Raw genomic sequence first — 22,048 nt, forward strand, 5'->3', positions numbered from 1 at the left:
CAGCTTCAAGCCTCAGCGCTTCGACTTCAATAAGCTGCTTCTTTTATTCAGAAAAAAAGAGTTCAGTGTTGTTACTGTTAATTTGATTTTGATTCAGTCTTAACATGCTTCAGTTTAAGAAGATGGGTGTTTAATAGAAAATGTATATAGGGAGCATTAATCTGAATATTAAAGGACATGGAGTTTTTAAGGGTGGTGATTTGACGTAAAAGCAGATTCCAATAGCAGATGAAAACAGTATAATCCCGCAACACTGGATTAAGATATAATCTGTAGAGAAGACGCATGTTAATGCCAGGTGTACATGACGTTTATTTGTGCAGGATCTTGTGCAGATATTTCAGTGTCGGTGTTTTTTACAGCACATTTAGAAGAGAAAATATGGTTCTTTGTATGAAAGCACCCATGAGAGCGTTTTTCTATATGTGTGCATGTAAGTATCAGGAACAGTCGCTGAGATGGAGAGCACACCTGTGTGTGTGCGCGTGCGTGTGTCTTAATCCTCTCCGTCAAAATTATTTTACAGCACTTGCTCATCTCCGCCAGTCTTTCCAAACAGAGGAAGACAATATTAGTCACACCTCCTCCACTCTTGCTCTTAGTCTCTCCCTTTATCCTGTCCTCCACAAGTGTGTGTGTGTGTGTGTGCGCACTGTGCAAGTGTGTTTGTGTGTGGGATCAACGGTTTTACGTAAAGCTCCATTGAAAGGCAGAAATCAAGTAGAGAATCCTTGGCAACAGAATGCAATCGCTGCTCAATGGGCCATTTTCTGCAGAGCTGACCTTGCCATATTGAGTTTTCTGCAGAGCGGTGTACTTACACAAACACACACACACACACACACACACGCTCACATGTACACTTATACTGCAGTCTTCAGATGATCAAGCTGCAGGGATAGATACAAAAATGAAATAATAGCCTCACACACAGACGCACAAAACCATGCACAGGAAGGAATTGTGACAATACGTACGTAGCACACAAAAGACAAATGTACACGCCCCCCCCCTCACACGCACACACAAACACACAGAAAATAACTATAAATAAATTCTTTTTTTACAGAATTGTGCGCCCATGTTTTGTTTGGTAATGATAATTACCACCTAATCACATATTCACACACAGTGGGTAATTATCCACACAGCCTTTTATACAAAGCGCTTAGTGTGCAGATGTGGATGTTTGCCTCGACGTCAAAGGGACGTAGTTTCCTCCGTTGTGGAAGTGTGCTTGATGACCTGATGACCTCTTTATCATAACCTCTCTGTCACCTCTAACCTTTAACCCAGACAAAGTTTGGGTTGGGGGTTTACATCTGCATGATGTCAGGCTGTAATATGTTATATTACAGATATAATATGCTATGCTTTACTGCTGATCGAGTCAGACCTGTTTATATGGTGTTTTCAAAGGTCCAAATCCTCATTTATACTCCACTCAACTCAAACTTTTTTTATCGAGTGCACCTTTAAAATGAAAATTGATGAGAATAAAAACAATAAAAATAATAATAAAACATAAAATTGTTTTAAAGGAGGTTTTGTATAGAAATGCACATTTTCTTAATGTCAAAAAGTGAACCACAGGAAGTAGGACAGAAGGAGCAGTTACTCTGCTGCATCCGAAAAGAAGAGTGGAAGACAATAGGAAGAAGGAGCCGATATCTCACATTTGATTTGCGATATCAGTAAACATTTTCTGAGGAGTTATTGGTCTCATTTTCTAGTTTCACGTCTTATTCAATAGAACACGATGTCAGTGTTGTAAATCACATTGCAATTTAGAGGGGAAAAAAGACGATAAAAGCGTGGTTCATATGAGTGGACTGACAGTGTGATTGACAGCTGGTATCGTCCAATAGGAGCCTGGCTGTAGGTGACGTCTATGAATTTCTGGTTTCAGAAATGTTGTCATGACACCTGCACTCTTATTGAGAATCTCAAGGCTTCATAACTGGAGTTTGATTTGCTACTGGAAGATTTTGTCCATTTGTACGTACACTATATAGTGTATGCCGAAACCTTAAGGATTTTCTTGTGTCACATTACATTCATTTTATCAACAACTCCACCAAATCCATTTTTAAAATGTAAAGCATATAGTTATTTAAATATTTTGTCAATTGCTGACAGAAAAACATCTAATCAAACATTAATATCTGAATATGTTATTTTATATATGATAATATAATAATTCTCTGTCTTTCTTTTTCTCATCTATGTCTCCCCTCCCCTGTCGTTGATGCTCTTGGATGCATTCTTTAAGGTAAGAGACTCTTACAAACACAACTGTGTAATTGATGATAGATAGATGATTTAATAATATGATTTCCAGATATATTAAAAGATTGATGGAGTGAAACGGGGATGACGGATCAATAGACAGGCTGATGAACAGAAATGGATTGAGGGACCGAGAGAAGAGTATCAGATCAACAGACGGTCATGTCATATTAATGTTTCCACAGAGATAGAAAGATCGATGAAGATAGACACATATACAAAGTGGTATTACCCGAAAAAAACAATGGACAGAAGGACGGTCATATCTACAAGTCTGCTAACAGACATTTTGGCTGTGATGGCCTTCATCTGTTGCCATGGCAGCACAGTCACATACCAGCTGGACTGGAGAATAGATGCCTGCTACTCTTCAACCAAATGACGTGATCAATTAAAGAAATAGTACCTTCCTGCAGAAAGGAAAATTATGAAAATACGTCCAACCTATAGAGAAGTATGATCTTAACTCTGACTGTGATCTCTGCAGTACAACCACAAAAGATAGAATACAACTTTATTGTCAGTTTGACGCAGACATTTGTCTGAAAAACCCAAAGATCATATCATCTGAAACATCCATGACATCACAAACAAACTATGTATATATATATATATATATATATATATATGTACTTTGTATGAGCATCGCTTGGCCCTAGAGCTTGAAAAATCCATATGCATAGAGGTAAGAGAAGAGTGACACTATTACTGATAAGCAACTCTGGTCAAATTGGCTCAGGTTTTGTTCTGGCGTCAACATCCTTCTCAGCCGATCTAAAAGCAAGTCAGCAGCCCTCTATGCCACGTGTCAGAGGAGAAGTCTGGAACACATTCACACAGTCGTGTCAATGCAAATACGTCCCAAGCCGCCACTCAGCTGACGTCCCCTCAGTTGTAATATTTCCATTGCTCACAGAGTTTACTCAGTCCCTCTATACACAGATCCAATCACTGGATGTCATTCGAGATGCATGTTAATGCTCCAGTACATCAGTAGTTTCTGGAACACTTTTTTTGTTATACTGTATGATGATAAGTGTCTTCATGTCCAGAAAGCCATCTATAAACGAATTTGTCAGCTGGTGCATCGCACCTCCTGCTGTTTGCTCACTCCTCAGAGCTCCGCCCCCAAACAATCAGATCACACATTACCTTAAGAGGAGTGGAGGAGAGAGTGCTGCGAGGATAGTTTCATTGATACTGACGTCCTCAGTGTCTACGTCGAAGAAATTAACATAATGATATGATAAGTGTGTTAAACACTTATCAGTGTCTCAGGCAGGTAGACAGTGACAGGTCGTGAGTGACAAGTGAGCCAGCAAATGAAATGGTTGCTCATTTTACCTCAGAATTGCGACGGCTAAAGACAGATCTTTTCCTAAGACAACTTTATATATTCATGGCTATGGACATGAAGATGAGTTTAACAAATACATAAAAATTGGTTTGGAAACCAACAGCTTTAATCCGCAACCCTAATAATAGCAATTTCAAACAGCTAAATTACAAAGGATGAGGTTTAATCCTGTTTTTGATTGGTCTATTGTTTTTTTTTGCCATTTTTTTTGCAATTCACTGTTAGAAACAATTAAAGTCTTTTCAGTTTCTCATCCTCACATTAGAGGACAGATGTTGACTCACGGTGGTAACGCTCCATCTTGTTTTAAATCTATAAACTTAATCGATAAAACATTTGCAGATTGAATTGCAATCCTGACATATATTGTATATGTCAGGAAATGCATTATTAGATATTTTATTCTAAATTATTCCAGCTATGAATACGATAATTTTGTCATGATCCAGTAAAATATCAATATTGTATATACTGTGAATGCATACTTATTAGTTATATGAAAATATACCACCTACAAGATTATACACACACGTCAAAGTCCTACTTTACTGTAAGATGAGTATGAATCAGTGGTGGCTGGAGTAAAACATGGTACTTTATCTCGATAAAGAGCTGCTTTTATCGCTGCCACACAACTGCCTCATTAAATCTTTTCATGCATCCTTTGTCACAGAACTGACACGATGTTCACCTTATTCTATATCTTATAATCATTATTATGTATTACTGGATACAAGTTCAACATTCAAAGGGAAAGTGCAGCGCCTCAATATATGTCCCCTGACCTTTACATCCATATGTCACTGCCTGATTATTCTCCGAGTCATTAATCACTCTCTCATTATTATCTCAGAAGACACTCTTGCTCTCACACGAGGTTGTTCATGAACAGAAGTTAAATACTTTGTGCTGTATGTTATCTGATAAACCAGAACCTGTGCGATCAGATCTGTGGTGTAACTATGATTTGAAAGGCTGACGCATTGTTAACGCTACCTCCTGTGATCTCAAGTGAAAGCAAACTGTGACTTCGACTGCAACCTCTTCAAATTTCAGCTTTTCCTGTCCAATATACTATTTAGAATCACAAATTTGTACACTCCTTTTTCCAACAGTACCAGAGCATTCCTCTTCTTGGTGCCTATGTTACCCATAATGCAACCCGATTACCAACAGTTTACAGTTAGAGTAGGTCATGCAGATAAGGAGCGGTCAACCTTCCCCTGACCTCTTTTTCTCTGCTCTGTCTGAAAAAAAAAAAATTCTGGGTCACCTTGAGCAGTGTGTGTGTGTGTATATGATGAATCTGTAGGTTTCTGGATTCATAAAAACCCCTGAGATTACCAGATATCCAGATATCCAGAAACAGATCTCACGTTATTACTGAGCATATGAACGATCAGTATCTCTCCGTCTGCCGACTGCATTCTTTCATTCACCTCTTGCTTTCTTTCCTCTGAGCTGGTCAACCTCAATCTGATCCACCTGAACCTGCCTTATGTTGACATCCCATGTCTCCATCAATCCCTTGGCCTCGCTCATCTGTCTTTTTTAATTTAAATGAACACTCCCTCTTTACGTCTCTTTCCCTCTCCCATGGTCTGCCATCTCTCAGTGACCTCATCATCATACCTTTCAATCTGTTTTCTTACTCTGCTCCCTTTTTTTCTGGATCCACATTATTGATTTCAGTCAGTCTTATCGGTGAATTGATCGCAGTTGAGGCCAAAATTCAGATTTAGGGTCAGGGCACCAGAGTTGCATAATTCATCCTAGAATGTTTTGTGCACGCTGCATTTTAGTGCCCGTGTTTCAGTATTGCAGTTTTCTGTCTTATTTCCTTCTTTATGAGCGATCACAGCTTTCTCTTGGGAGTTTACATTGCGTACCTTTCTCGTTTGTATCGAGGGCCTTTTCGAATGTATCACGCCGACACACACATGGATGCACATTTAGTACACACCTTTGACACAAATGTGTAATTGGCTGTGCAGTCATTCATCAGACACTTTCAATTTACCATGTCCTATATGTAGTTTAAACCCCCGATTAACACACAATCACCCGAAAGTGCATACACATTCTGATTGCACAGGTTAGTGACGTGTAACAAGTCTAACATAAAAGGCACCGAATGGGTGACTTTGAGTGTGTGTGTGTGTGTGTGTGTGTGTGTGTGTGTGAGAGCGAGAGCATGTGATAGAAGAGAATTAATGGTCTGACTATAATCTCTGTGTTTAGCTGTGCCCGCTCAAAGGAAACACATTCAAAGATATAAAGAGAGGCCAAGGCTACAATAGAGCAGTTGTTGTGAAAAATGGTCAATTAGGCCTAGAAAGTCATCAAATATTAAATTGAACCCATGACGATGTTCGTTTTCCAACTGCAGAACTCAAGCCTTCTTCAACACCTCTTGTTAAAAATGGAAAAATGACATTTCAGCAGCCTCGTATATACTTCGGACCAAAATGCATCACTCCAGCATTAACCAGGTCGAAACAGTTTGAATCCTACACATCATGTGTGTGCAGGAGTGTTTTGTCACTGTTAGCGCACAGTGTTCAGCTGTGATTAAAGTATGGAATAATTTGTGATGCCTTCTCTGAATTAAGCTTGTATTTAACACAATGTCATGCACACACACACACACACACACAGGAGATAGGAGATGCAGCTATATTGAAATTCAAAGTAGACTTCTGCAAGTCCCTGATAAGACAGCCTAAGGTAAGATGCAACAAATATTAATATTAGTTTTTACTACTTCACTGGGTGGGTGGGTGTGTGTGTGTGTGTGTGTGTGTGTGCGTGCATGTGTGGCTCTCAGTGTGTGTGTGTGTGGTTGTGAAGTAGCTGCCATTCAGCACCAAACGCACCATCAATCAGTACTTGTCCAATCAGCTAAGTAGACCTCACTGGGACTTCTGTGCGCGCGTTGGACTGCTTCATTTAATTCATTTTAATTCAATATGTTACGTTTTTCCATTTAGTCAGCAGAACACACTTTAAGTTAAGTACAGTTTGTCGACATCTCCGTCTCTCTCTGCCCTAAGTAAACCAGCCGCATGACGGACGTAACAAAGCAAATGCACATTTTCCTGCTGATGAAACAATCTACTTTCCCAACAGCCTCTTTCAGCCACAGTCAATTTCTCCTCAAGCTGGTAGTGGTGTAACTCCGACACCGTGTTCACGTGAACTGTTTCTAAACTTTGCCGCAGCATTTTCATACCATGTAGATTTATAATTTGACTTATTTGTTGTTGTTTTTAGATTCAGACAGTTGAATTGAGCCCTGGAAGGGCAATTCATTTGCAGCTTAACAGGCACACAGAGGTCACAACACTGTGTCTGTTTCTTTGTGTCCTTGTGTTTCATGTCATTTCTGTTCTGCCACATCATGTTTCCCGTCCACTCTGCTGCGTCTGCGTGTCTTTGGCAGGAATCCTTTAGTCTAGAGTTATAGCCTCATGCTGAAGCTTCACACCTTCATGCCATTTGTGTGTGTGCACGTGTTTGTGTGTGCATGCAGACCTCCAGGGCAAGTATTGATTGAATGGCTGGTGCCCCATTGTCAGCACACAGTTAGCCTCATTAGAAATAGGTCACGGCGTCCCATCCTCTTCCCTCCTCACATACCTCCATCCCATCTTCTAACTCCACCTTCACCTCCGCCACTCCTCTCCTCACTGTCCTCATCTTTGTCACCATTTCGAGACAAATGATAGATTGGCAGCATTGTTGTCAGTAGTAATGTGAGCTGGCAACTACACATACTATGAATAACATAATGGAGTGTGAAGGACAAAGGTTTGATAATACAAATACCATTTTTGTGTTATTATTGGCAGCAGCTCCTCTTTTTGACCCCAAACAACAGCTGGTGAATGATGGATTTAATATGGTCCCTCTCTGGCTCATGTAGGGTTTCCATAAATAATATATAATAACTGCATTAATACTGTAATGAATAGACCCTTTTGTCCCTTAGTCGCAGTAAAATACAGTAATCTGTGCCGTGTCTTACATGGTAATGTCACAATGAAACATGTAATCTGGTTCGGTGCAGCCTGAAAAACAAACACAAGAAAATTAGGCAACACTTTACATTACAAGTAGTGTATAATAAAATAGATAATATTGCATATTATTATAGTAATACCATTATATTATACCAAGTAATAAATAGCTAAATACCTAGAATAACTATAGGCTACCATCAGTAAAATACCAACAAATGTTTGTGAATCAAAATAAATAATAATAATTTATCCTTTCACATGCATTTTATTTTGTTATCACCAAGCTATTACTTGGTGATTAATATAGAGATAAGGCACTACTGTTACTATTACTTTGTATGACAAAGTTATCAACAGACTATTACCATGTTACCGTATTGCACTGCAAAGTGTTACCAAAGGACATTCGTAGCTGTTAAGGTAGTGGAGCTGCACTGATGGTTATCTTGGGAAAACTTTAACCATCGGTCACTGTGAGGACACAAGACTCGGTCACAGTGAGGTCAGAGTGGACCAACCCTCCAACCCGAGGAAGAAGACTAATGTGTATTTCACTGGGAGTCGGTGGAAAAGGGCAAATGGGTGAGAGGATGTGGAAGTGTTTACCAAAAGCTTGGCAGTGGCAGCTGTAGCCAGGTCATTGTTGAGTAACTGGGGCGGGAGAAGAAGTCATCACCAAAAACCTGACATGATGAGATAAAGGCATGAGCTGAGTGCAGCGGAGTGGCAACACAGACAGACAAATAAATACTCACCTGCATGCAGTTGAGCATTTCCACTTCTCCTGCTCTGATTGTCTTTTAACTGTGACGCAAACAAACAAACAAACAAACAAACACAGAATAGTCCAAGTGCCACTGAGCCACCAAAGTAATCAGACTCACGCAGATGAGTGTGGGAACTATTTAAATTGGAATCAGTGCTGGGTAAACATTTGTCATCAGTTATTTAAAGACAAATAACAAGCCCCCCCCCTTAAGAATTCAACTGGATGTCAGGTTTTTTGTTTTTTTTTAAATCAACGGTCTTCTCAGATGTTCACACACATTCAGACATGGTTTCATTAACCAAAGAACCAAAGAGAGGCAACAAATTAGCTCACTCCAATTAATACAACCATCTCGCCAGCTTGTAATTACTGTTTCTGGGCTTGTTCCATATTATGTTCATGCTATCTGGGTTATAATTATTTTTCCTGACTCATACCCTTTGCCAAATGAAACAATGCACTGAGTGTTACATGGAGCACAGCGTGTACGTCAGCAGAGTCAGTGCCAGGAGTGCTGTATAATGAGACACTATGGTTCAGTGTGTTTGTCAGTTTACTTTCTTTGTCAAACTGTTAGAAAGTGTCGTTGAGTTGCACTTGAAAAGACACACTATGCTCATATATGATACAGCATGATAGTCCTCGCCACTTTTATGCTTATTTTAACCATAAAAGGGCCAGAAGATTATCTTGTGAGTAAGTACTTTTACCCATTTTTCCAGAATAGCTTTCAATATCTGGCAGTTATTAACAATTTACTGCATTTTAAAATAGAAAAAATTGAAGTTTGAACAGTATAAGACATGTTATAAAAATGTCTTAATGTTCAAAAACAGGCCAAAAATTGAATCCATGTATAGGTTTTTTTCTCTCTCCTGTCTGGTGACAAAGACACTGATTCGCCGGCTTCCTGCAACAGTGCGAGTTGAAATACCATAATAACCGTTCTTTGGCTTTAACTTCTCAGCTTTCAGAAACCGTTGGAATTTTTCTGATGGCACAAAGCGTTGTGTATTTACAGTAATGCAAAACTTTGAGTGTTGTGCCTGAAAATTATTACGAAATAATTAGGATTATATTACATACAGAACAGCACTATAGCAGGTGCCATAGACCCAACATATTAGATATGCCTGTGTGGACTTCCTCAGAATATAGACTCCATGCAGGTCAATTCCCCATGAGGAAATCCCCACAGACTGCTGCTATTGATTATTTCCACTTTTGATTATTCTGTTGATTGATATAGCAAAGGTCAGAAAATAGCCTTAAAGGTGATGCATTCAAAACCAGCTGACCACTTTGGGTTTATTTTAATACTTATTAATTCTGTCCATGTATACCTATCACTAAGCACATTTAATCTGAAACGGATAAGCAGAATGGACATAAAATAAAGAAATTGTATGTATACAATATTTTATGCATGTAGCCTTCAGAAAAATCTGTAGGAATCAAAAGAAAAATAAACTGCACAGTATGAAGTAAACCACCTCTACACCAAACTACTGTATATACAGTATGTACTGTACTTCCTGATGGTACCATCAGACCTGACTTAATGAGTTTCCATCTTATCTATCTTATCTACTACAGAGCATACATTATTTTATTGAGGTGTTACAGAGTACAACCTGCTGGTAAGAGAAGTGTTGACTTTTCCCCCGCAGCCACACTTAGCACCCACTCCTGGAGTCTCTGACACAGATTCCTGCATGCACAGTTCTCAGGGTGACCTCAGGTTGTTGCAGGGGGAAATGATAGAGTAGAGAGGGACATGACGTTTAGAAGAAAAAGACTGAGAAGCAGGCGAGGTGAGCAAAATGTCAAGGAGACAGAGGTAACGTCAGGAGATGTGTGTGTGTGTGTGTGTGTGTGTTACTAAGCAGATAAACAGGGAAACTCCCAGTGGGGCGTCCATCCTGGAATTTTTAACAGGAAATTTATTCTAGCCCCAAACAATGGCATAACACCGTAACACACACACACACTTGGCCTCTAAATCTCGTTAGGTTTACAAGATGGTACAACAAAACATGGAAATCAATCATATGAAACCCCTCGCCTTGGACAATGCGTATGTGTTTGTGAAAAGTGTGTATTGTGTTGTTGGTGTCTGATTTCATGTTGCTGTTATTCAGTCACAAAAATCCTATTTGCGAGCTTGCACCTGTGCATATTTCCATCTGTGTGGGGGGTAAACTAATCGCATTGTGTTTGTAATTGTGTTTAATACATTTTCATTTTTAATGTGCCACGTGCATGTGCGCTGGCGGCCACAGGTGTGATCTCTTTGAAGTGGGATCTCACATCTCGTGTGTGCACAAAACCGAGACAGTGACACGTTAAACTGACGGCTGGAGTTGTGTTAGAACACGAGAGCACGAGGAATACTTCTCTCCGCATGTGTGTAGACATTCCTGACTTCCTGTTTCTAATTAAAAAAAAAACTCTGTGTCCTCTGTGTTGACAATTAACAGAGTAAAAGAGAAGCATAGAGGGAGATAGCATTTGCACTTGCATCACTAATCTCCTGGCAGCCAATTGGGAGGGGTTGTGCAGATTTGGCTTTGAATGAGTAATTGCAGAACATTTTATGCAAAAGAAATATGAAATGAAAAAAAGCAGCCTACATTAAAATCTGACAGTGTTAATATAAAGCTGCTTAGTTCCATTAAAGTCAGATGAGATTGACTCCTTTCCAAGTTTCGCTGTGGCACAGAGAACAGTCATTTTATTTGGTTATTGCTGCAAGGTTAATAGGAACATACTTATTCCAGCCTCTATGAAGTACATTGGCTGACTTTCAGATGTATTAATCGTATAGTATATTGTGTCGGCTTTGTGACTCTCGGGTTATGTGGTCATATCTTAACAGCATGGGGATTCTTCTATCAGGGTTTTTATGTTGTACCACTTGAAATTTGTTTTACACAGTTTACACAAGGTCTGTTATTTCAAAGTAATCTATCTAATCACCCCCATTTCACATTTAAATGCCGACTCAGAAGAGACTCTTTAACTTGTTGCCAGATGAATGCCATGGGTGGCTTCTAGTGGCTTTGAAGCCCTGAATCTCCCTGCGAGTGATGTTACATAACACGGATACAGAGCGCGACTCTGACTTATTTTTTTTTTGCTCCTATTTTCAAACACGGGTGATTCCAGTGATTGGTCACTGGGTGGATCTGACTTATGCAAGCAGGAGAAAACACACATCTGCCAGTGGAGCCAGGGTTTGGAAGGCAAAATGCCTTGAGAGTCACAGTGGTGTGCTTTGTGACATTAGCAAGTGACTCATTGTGAACCACATGGCAACTGTGATAATTGTATCCATGGCGATTTCGTTGTCTACTACGCCTGCAGTTTCCTTGGCAGCAACAGTTGTGTAAGCAAGTTAATTTTTTTCATATTATCCAACTGAAGATAGATAGATAGATAGATAGATAGATAGATAGATAGATAGATAGATAGATAGATCGGTTTGAAGATTTTCTCATGATTAAAACAAGATTTCTGATTGTTTTAGCTCCTTTACTGTGAATATTTTCTTAATTTATTTGCTCCATATAAGAAATAAATCATTAAAAGTTAATAACTTTGGTTTGTGGACAAAGCAAGACATGAGGACATCATCTTTTCCAGGTTTGACAAACACTGATCAACATTTTTTAACGTTTTCTATTATTTTATGGACCACTCGATTACTCGATTAATCGTGAAAATAATCGACACATTCAGCGATTATGTAAATAGTCGTTAGTTGCAGCTCTAATAGATAGATAGATAGATAGATAGATAGCATGGTAGGAACAGTAGAAGAGAAACACAGAGTGTATAGAGAGTGAAATGGAGCCAGGAGGCTGGTGAGAGCATGTGGGTGTTTGTTCCTGAACAGAAGAGTCAGATTAAAATAGAACAACAGCCATATGACGACAGTGTAACTGTCAAACACCTGCAACGGCAACAAAGAAAGAATGAAAGACTGACATCATGAGATGAAGGGACAAACAGGGGAATGGACAGGTGACAAAGAGAAGGGGAGTGGGGGAGACGATGTAAAACATTAGGGAACAGGGCATCAAAGATAAAAATTGTGAATCTGCCACAGATGAGCAACAAGTTGATAACAAATGAGAAGGAGAGTGAGGATAAGGAATGGAGACCATTATTATGGCCTCCCTGTCAGAGATTGTGTGAATGGAAAAAAAAGAAGTAATCTTTTTCCTCAGGTGCTCTTCCATCAGCCTCCCCGTTCTCCTGCCCACCGCTTTGAATAGCTCTCCACTGCAGTGCTGCAGGAAAGAGAGGCACAAGTTAGCTCTGGTGCTATTGTCTCTATCATACACAGCACATGTGTTGTTGTTTTTTCATAATGGTCGTTTTTGAGCGGCCATGATATTTAGACAGCCCTGATTGGCAGTCATTGACATTTGAAAGGAGGCCGACCTATCGGTGAGAACTGATGGCAATCAGAGACATTTAAATTAGACAAGGTGCTTAGCATTTTACTGCATCACTGCCCACTCTGTGACAGGAGCAAATGCTGGTCTAAGGCTGGGATATTACACAAAATGTCAACTATAAAAAAAGCTAAAATATTCTTACTTAACAGTATGTGAGGAGTGGATAATAACAGTAAAAAACATTCAGGTGTCACCTTAAAGTCTGTGTGATCATGTAATCCTGTCATGTACTATCATCTGTGTTATTGAAGCAATGTTTTGCGCTGTGTCTTTGCATTTGCTTTGTTTGAGGAATTAAATAATAAATAATCTCACCGTTAATTATGCTGACGAAGCTGCGATTAATCTGTTGCTTGCCTCTCAGCAGTTGTCTAGCACATATGATATAATGGCATTTTACTCACACATTATTTTGCAATTCATAACCGTATTAACAATTTAAAGCAAAAAGTAAAGTGTACCTTGATTGGAAATCTAATTAATGCAAAGAAAGATACTTGATGAAGTTGATTTCAAGCTTTGTGAATGCACAAACTGTACACATTACAATAGAAAATTGAGTTGTTATGCACGTGTTTGCTTAGCTGGTTATATAGTCAAACTTGACAACATTTGTGGACTGAGTATTTTAAAGTAAATGCCATTCAAGTGTATTGTCATCTTTCTTCTCCCTGACTGAGGCAGTAACACAAAGTAGCTGCAGTCCGATGTACTCGGCTGCGGCAGCAAGTAAGGGTGCTTCAAAGGGACAAAATACCTACACATGATTAAGGTGAATAAAAAAAAGCAAGATGTTTGGCCCTTAATCTCATTGCAAAAAACACATTAACACTGATAGCCTCACTAAAAAACCTCATGTAGTGTAATTCACATATTTTTTCATGTTTTGCGGCTATAGGTTTCACTCCAATACAGTACCAATAGAAACATGTAAACTGAGGAATAATTGCACAACGCAATGTGTATTTCTATGTGTTATCATACATTATAAAAATGCTAAAAAGATAAAGAGGCAAACGTGTAATTTGATTTAATTAGGGATTCAATAATAAGACAGCTTTCAGAGAGAACACTCTGATCAGATTATAGATCTGCTGGTGTGGATTTTTTTCTTCTTCTATTCTTTCATTCATTTTCTTCTTTAATTAAAATGGAGTATTGATGAGAACAGCTGCCGGCTGTTGTCTCTGGAGATGAATAAATAAATAAATAAAACTGCCGTAGACTTACTGAGAGTAGAAATGGATAATGTTCATTACTGTTAGATTTTACAGCGTCTGATCCAAATCAATCCTGGTGGATTTCTTATAGATTAGCTCATATGAGCCACAGGCTTTCATTAACACATGACATCTAAATAACTCCACCAAAAGGTGACATGAATTATTCATATTCCGTATCGAAGAAGTCGCCACAAAGGACAGGTTAGATGTAAACGGATGAATGAATTTGCTCACATACAAACATATAGAAACTATATCTCTTGTTTCCTAACTTTTATTCAAATCTTAGCCCTAAATGTAACCAGTCTGTCTTGGTCCTGACGGTAACATATAAAAGTGCACAAACACACACCGGTAGGTTAATTAAGCAGCAGCAGCAGCGTGAAACACCTGTTACCTCTGTTCTCCACGCAGTAATACTGTAGGTCAACTATATCATCACCATGGCAGCAGCACTTTATTGTTTTATACCACCAGTTATTTAATTGTGTTTGAGAAAATCGAAGATGTCAACCCCGCTAAATTTGTCTCCATTGATTTTCAGAAATAATGTCAATGATTCCATCCTTTCATTTCAATTTAGCTATCTTTGATTCATAATTCATGTCAGGAAATATAGCTGTACGTGTTTATGTGTGTCTGTGTGTGTCTGTGTGTACACTCGGCGGGGACAGACCTCATGGCTTGGCTGTATTCTACAGTGCATGTGTCTCCAGTTTGTTAGTGATGCTACTGGAGACCCAGCTCTGTTGGAATAACAGCCAGGACCCACTGCAACGTTACCAGACTCCCTCTGATCACACTGCACGTGTGCGCGTGTGTGTGTGTTTGTCCATGCCTCTCCCTTTCTCTTTCTCTTTCTCAAAAGGACACAACACATTTGGTTTGTCTCCACTCTCATCTCTCTGACAGATGACTGGTAAAAATCAATCATCACCAGTAATTCACTTTAGTCAAATGGCAGAGAGTCAACAGTGTGTCCCTGTGGATGTCTCCACATTCACTACAGCACGTAAAGCAGTGAGCGAGCTAGTGCTAGTGATTTGCTGAAAAGCACTGAAGGGTTTGCCAGAGCATGCAAATGGTTGGTTTTGCATAAAAATCTATAAGCATGACAGAGGATGCTTTATATCATCTGCAAGTGGTATGCTATTAACCTTCACCCTCTTTGGGCTGTGAGACCAAGGTCGAACCTCTTGAAATGCAGATTGACTTGATTCATGGCATTAGACAAGTCTGTGAACAATACAGCAGATATGGGAGTTAGCCTAAAGGCTCCTATTAGCTCCTTAAACTAATCCACCCTGGCTGAGTCTTTAGCTATACTAGGCCAATTAAAAGAAAAAATAGTATTCAGCTTGCTGGCTAATCTAATATCTGATACTCAAGTTAATGAGCTACTGGCGGTATGTCTATGAGTGCAATCAAACACTAAGTCATTTAACATTCATTCTGGAAACAGATACAAATAGATATAAAATAACTGTAACTAAACCTCCTCTTCTGCAGTTAACTCTGCCCAAAGCCTAATTTGAAAAATGCCAAAAGCGGGTGTGGTCTGGTAGTGAAAGCTGACACTACACAGTCCCGGCGTGGTTCGACTCTGCACGGTTTGGTATGATTTTCCATAGCACCTTCTAAACGTGGGGCGAGTGTACGAAACTGTTAAGTGGCTTGGCTTGATTCTTGTGTCAGACGTCTTGCTCATGACTCAGTTTTTTCCTATGACTTAATAATAAAACAGCAATATTTTTATTCTGATAGCATTATATATATATATGTGTGTATATATATCTACATACATATATATTATTCTATTGCCATTATTTATATACCTATCTTGTTTTCGCTTTGTCACTATGCGTCTTTCTAATATTTCAACACACAGTTTAGTTTTATTTATTATTTTTTTTACACTTGCTTTTGCAGTGTATGTTTCCAATCCATTTGAATTGAATTGAAATTGAAAGGCGACAGAGCAACAGCTCTTAAGCCCCCTTTGCACCTGGTATTAGAACGTGTCTGTGATCAGATAGTGGTCAGATATCACTTCACCACATGCCTTTTACTACCTGGTATTAACATGCGTCTCCAGTGTCCATATCAAGATCTGATTGGTATCCAACCACGGTCATCCTCCCATTACGTGCACTGTACCAAACGTGCTTATGCATATTTGAAAATAATTCTTTTTCACGTGGCAAAGTGGCTGATATTTATTGACGGTGGAGGACAAGGCTCAGTAGAAGGAAATTAACTGTAATGACGGTAACAGTTTAGAAAGAAACTGTGGTGTGGGACTTTATTCTGATAGTCATTGGAGGACTAACAGTTCATGCATGTCACTGATCAATGTCTGATCTAAATAATCACCAGTCATTTTGGTCCATCAACCAAAAATGTCATATTACAGCTGATCTCCAATGATCCACAAATGGGAGCAGAAATGAAAACAGGGAATCATTTTCCTTAAGTAAGACTGAAATGTTTCTTTTGGCTTATGGCTGCATCTCCATGACAACTTGGATCCAATATATTTTTCAATTATTGTAATTTTTCAGTTGCTTGTCTTCCTCCTTCATTTCAGTTCCATGGTCATGATGCTCAAATCAACGATTGTCTGCAATCCTTGAAAATGAAGAATTTTAGTTTGAGTTTTTTTATTTTTTATTTTTTTTAAATCAAAAATCAAAAAAATAAAAACAGCAGGAAGTCAAATTGCCTGTGATGATGATAGCAAGGCCAAAATCAAGGCCCCATTCTCCTCATATGGGTTTGTGCTGCTGTCTCACTACACAACCTCCTCCTCATTTTATTTTCTCATTTTCAGTACAATTTTTCCTGCTTTTTACATCACGCATAATCTACGTCTCACTACTGTGCTCCACAGGGGCTCAAATCTGCCTCCTGCTGAAACTGACACTGCTGCTGCTGCTTCTATATTCATATGAAGAGCCCCTCAGAGACGAGACCCTGCATCAACAAATACTACTCTATAACTATTTATGCAATTACGCTTTCACCATTAGACGACAAAGACACAGTGAGCGCAAGAGTTGAGTAAAGCACAGCTGGGTCTAGTAGATGTGATAAATATATATATATATTTTTTTTAATCATGCTGAAGTATTTCATCATATAAAAATGTGTATTCACTGGTAACAGGAACACTGTATTTGTTATACAATAGAACAAGGCCAAAGCAGGCTATAATAAACCTAAACCTGAAAAGATGTACATATATTATCTGGCCTAGTTTAGTAGAAAATGATCTCGACATTGAACAGAGATGGTTTGGCTTCATCCTGCCAGCCACAGCTCTGTCCATGTAGACTTAATTAAACTTCTCAGTGAGCTCAGTGGATTTGTGCTCCACGTCTACTCTTCTCTCTCTTAACTCTGATTTATGACAGCTGTAGTTCAGGGAAAAGGTGGAGGGTGATTTTTTTTTTTTGCTGTTTTGCTGTTTTTTACCTTCAGCATTTTGGTGTTCAATATTTTATCTTCTTAATTTACATATCATGCTGTATGTGAGCTTTTCCTAACTTGCAGGATGTACAAACCAATCACACGAGAACGTAAAATGAGGATACTACACATATACTGGATGTGGTTTGTGTCCTCTTTGTTCGTATATATGCCGTCTATAAGGGCCAGTGTATCAGAACAAGTGACTCATACATTCACTGGGCTGCAAACTACGGTGGCCTTTGCATACCATAAAGGATGAAAGCACTCTCTCTATTCTCCCACTCTTTCTGTGCCTTTCTGTCCTTCTTATTTGTTGGTTTATGCATCAGGTTTGTACACATGAAACCTTTCTTCTTCATCTGAATATTAAGCTTCCACTTCCAAACACAAAGTGCACGTCCATTAAGGATGCTGTAGAGATATGATGACGCGAGATGGTGGATTCTATAAAGCAAGATCCTAGTTTATACATGTAAATAACAAAGGATTTTTATTTGAAACAATTTAAACAAACCTTTATTCTTTACATTTAGTGATGATGCGGGCTAGAAAAACCTGGAGATCAAGATGAAATGTATTTTAATTTAATTTGAAGGGCTTTGAAGGGAAGTTTGAAAGAAAAACAGGCCTTAAAATCACTAAGCATCAACTCGTGTGACATTAACTGAAATGTAACATTTTAAGTAGGACAATAGAATATTGAGTGCATTAGTGTAACATATTGTGAATGACAGTAATGAATGAAATCAAAAATAATTAAATAACAAACTAATGAGAGTACAATTATCTTAATGGACCTTCATGTTGCCCTGTCTTGATGTTGTGATTGTAGCGTTTCTGTGATCAGTGAGGATGTATCCCATAATATTAAAAACATGTGTCTCTGTGACGGCATTTTCAAATCAATTCAGATCTAAGAGGGAAACAAACTGCTAGAGTGATGAAATCATGTCACTGTTTTCATTCAAAATTTTGAGACTCACTGTCATGCTTTGGGAACATTTGAAGGATTACGTCTCCCTGGTGAGGTTCAGTTTAAAACCCTGTGGATAAAATACATTGTTTATTTGTCGTCCTGGAAACAGAGAGACATTGGAGTTTTAATCTGGCGGCTGTTGAAGAGAAATTCAAGCTAATACTGTTAAAAAAAAATCCATTCAATCACATTAAAATGCAATTTCATTAAGTGGGGTTTAGGCTTTCAGTCAAAAAAAATCAGAAAATCATGCACTCTTTTCACTGAAACTTTCAGGAGCTGTTCAGTCCATGCGTGTGTACATGGTTGCATGTGTGCATGCATTTGTGAAATCAGAGAATTAATATGTCAGCTGGTTTGAGAATAAATGATTGTGAAAGGTCACAAGAGAGCGTTTGACATTTACAATGGCATACATCTTATTGGTGGTAATGCACGTGCACAAGGAAAAGGACAGCAGGCTTTGAATATATCAACTATATCCTTGATAAATTCGGGAAAGGAAGGAGTCTGTTATTCACATTCACTTTCTATCAAATATTATTTATTTGGATTTGTACAAGCATTTCAAGATCTATGATCATTTCTCTCTCTTACACACACACACACACTGGCAGAGCTCCAGCTTCATTACAACATCACTCTGGCAGACTGATTGAGTGATCAAACTTAATCTCATTTAATCACATCTAATCATATGTAATAACCAACACTGAGTGCTCAGGCATGACAGCGCTTCACTCTTTCTCCGTCTCTTCCCTTTTCCACTCCTCTCCTCCTTCACTCCTTGACCCCACACACCTCCCCACCATCCTCCTTCCCCATTTTGCTTTCTTCTCTTGACTGAACTGAACATAAAGGAGTGGGGAGACAACAAAAAGTTGACGGCAAGACAAACGGAAGAGAGGGTGGCAGATGGGACACCCTCCGTGGAACAATGAACCCCCACACCCAGCAGGCTCAGCATGCAGACCCTTATGGTATTAGATTCTTAGGGAAAGAACAAAATGATCTTCCTTCCGGCTCCGCTGAGTAACTAGCAGCTTTGTTGGAACAACAGTAAGAAGATGATCTGGATGTCACAGACAATTTTTCAAACATCGTCATCTTCTATCCAGTTTATATTTTATAAGCTGCAGAATCTTAAACCTCTTCTAGTGTTTTCCTTTGCTTTGATCAGATTTTTAAACTCCCGCTGAGATGCCTCTTCAATCTGTGGTTTTACGTAATCAGAATGCAATGGTGATAACTGAATCTGGTCTGGATTTAAATAGACTGCACACAGTGGAAATATTCTGGTATGATTTTACAGCATTCACATGGGATGCTTCGAGCACTTGTAAAGTTGTGGCAGTGAGACGCTGCAGCTCCGAATGCCTTCTTGTTGTATATTTTTAACGTGGAAGACGAGAAACCTCGAGGCACTAACTCGATCTTGTATGACCTTAAAACATATCTCAGATCAACAGTTTTTCCTGTTCCTCCATCTCTCTAAACTGCTTCCAAACACAGTGTTCGTCAGCGGTTCAAACTGCATCTGATGTAACGCCCCACCTTTTACAAATTTCCAACAGCAGAAATGAACTTAGCAATTTTCTTTCTTCCAAAACTGACAGTTTGGCAGGTTTGCCCTCTGGTTGCAGCTGGACTCCTCCTTTTATAGTTTCTGCAACTTTTCACAACCTTATCACTATCGTTCCATCATGCCTCACCGATCTCTGTGATGGCAGGCTATTTCCCTTATCTTAAAGAAAAGGTTTAAACTTTTTCCTTTAGATATGGTTAGACAACAAACTCACTTTATTCCGAAGAAGGGTCACTTCCTTCATGCTTGTGAAAAGATGATTTATGAAAGTCAACACAGATAAAAGGAAGTGTTTTTCTTAACTTGATAAGACTGATCACTGGCAGACTGCTCATTAAGATAACACCATATATTTTTACCACATCTGCTTCTCTCTAGGTCAAATGGTGCTATCCAATCGTCAGTGGAAACATCCTTGAAGAAACTGTTTAATAATAATTTAATTTATGTGACCCCAGTAGAACCTACATGCTGACGTCAGTAATCTGCTTCTTCTTGCTCACCAAACAGTGCAAATGAGTATAGAGTATAGAGATGAAACAAAGAGCAATACTAACTCCAATAATCCCTGACAGTGTCTGAGTGCAGTTCATTTTCCAGTGCTTCACTTGTATCTCCAACAGACCCAGCTTGCTGTGTGATTACCGTATGACACAGTCCAAATATTGTTTCAGAGACCTTTGTCGCCCGCCAAGCCAAATATCTAGGATAGACTTGCAACACAAACCTTATACCCACTAAACACAAAAACAAAGAGGAAAAGAAAATAATCAGCAGGACTTCAGGTTTTTGGAGCCGCACATTGAGATCATCAATAAACAACCAAACAGACATCAGGGCCTGTGTTTGTTTCCCTCCCCAGGATGCTTTGCTGCGGCTGGCGGCGGTTGTTGACGCTCGCTCGCTGCGAGTGGCCCTTCGAGACAGCATACAGGAGCTGCTATCCAGCACGGTATTTGAATCAGTTTTCCACAAATAGTTGGACATAATTGAGATTTTCTCGACTTATTACCTCACATAAATAAGCCTTGTGTCACTTCTTAGTGCAGCAGAGCTTAATGCCTCTTTCTTGACATAAGACGAGGAACAAGCACTCAAGCCTTGTTGTAAACAGATGAGGCTAATCACTCATTAAATTAACTATAATCTGATTAATATCACAAATGAATGTGCACATAAATGTGTGTGTGTGTGTGTGTGTGTGTATGTGTGTTTTATTCTAGGAGTGTGTATGTGTCTACATGCTGGAGGGAGACTCGAGGCTGCGTTGTGACGACCCACTGCACGAACTGCCACAGGAGGGAAAGATCAGGTGTGTGCTGTTTGTGTGTGCATCTCCATGCGGTAAGCAGCAGATGTCTGTCTCGCTGGATCACCGCAGTGCGCTGATTTGCTACAACACTGCTGCGGGCGGCAATACCCCGAGAGGCAAAAGAGCAAGGGTGAGATGAGGAGGGGGAAGCAGACTTGGCTCTTTTCTCTCTGTGTGAAAAGCAGGTGTCACCTGAATGATTATGAGCTGCTTAGCCCAAATTTATACCAGAAATTCAGAGGCAGAAATGTCACAGAGTGAGATGTCATCATTAGGCAACAGTGTAGACCCCCTTTGTGTGGTCCTCCTCTAATCCTCCCATTTTCTTTTAACCCCCCCATGCACGTGACAAGTTCTTTCCCTGTGTTGTCATCTGCTATTCCACCTTCCCACCTCACTTCCTTTCTTTGTCCTTTTTTTTCCCCTCAGCCTGCTCTCTCCCCAAAGACTAATAAAGCACTATGTTTTGGTATTTCTACTCTCCCTACAGCCCCAGTGCCTCTCTTGCTCTCTGGCCTCAATCCCTCTCCTCATGGAAGCATTGTAGGGCTAATTGTGGAGGTGACAGTGCTCGGGGT

At 39.4% G+C, this 22,048-nt stretch overlaps 1 protein-coding gene across 2 annotated transcripts in view; it reads left to right on the forward strand.

Annotated features, from left to right (window-relative positions):
* Positions 1-22,048, forward strand: part of LOC122773237 (cGMP-dependent 3',5'-cyclic phosphodiesterase) — a 143,903-nt gene that overhangs the window by 96,733 nt on the left and 25,122 nt on the right. For both annotated transcript variants that reach the window (XM_044031748.1, XM_044031749.1), the window contains exons 3-4: positions 21,021-21,110; positions 21,382-21,470. In XM_044031748.1, the coding sequence (XP_043887683.1) occupies positions 21,021-21,110; positions 21,382-21,470 (179 nt within the window). The remainder of the gene's footprint in view (positions 1-21,020; positions 21,111-21,381; positions 21,471-22,048) is intronic.

The sequence above is a fragment of the Solea senegalensis genome, linkage group LG8 (assembly GCF_019176455.1).
Source record: "Solea senegalensis isolate Sse05_10M linkage group LG8, IFAPA_SoseM_1, whole genome shotgun sequence".
Lineage (NCBI taxonomy): Eukaryota > Metazoa > Chordata > Actinopteri > Pleuronectiformes > Soleidae > Solea > Solea senegalensis.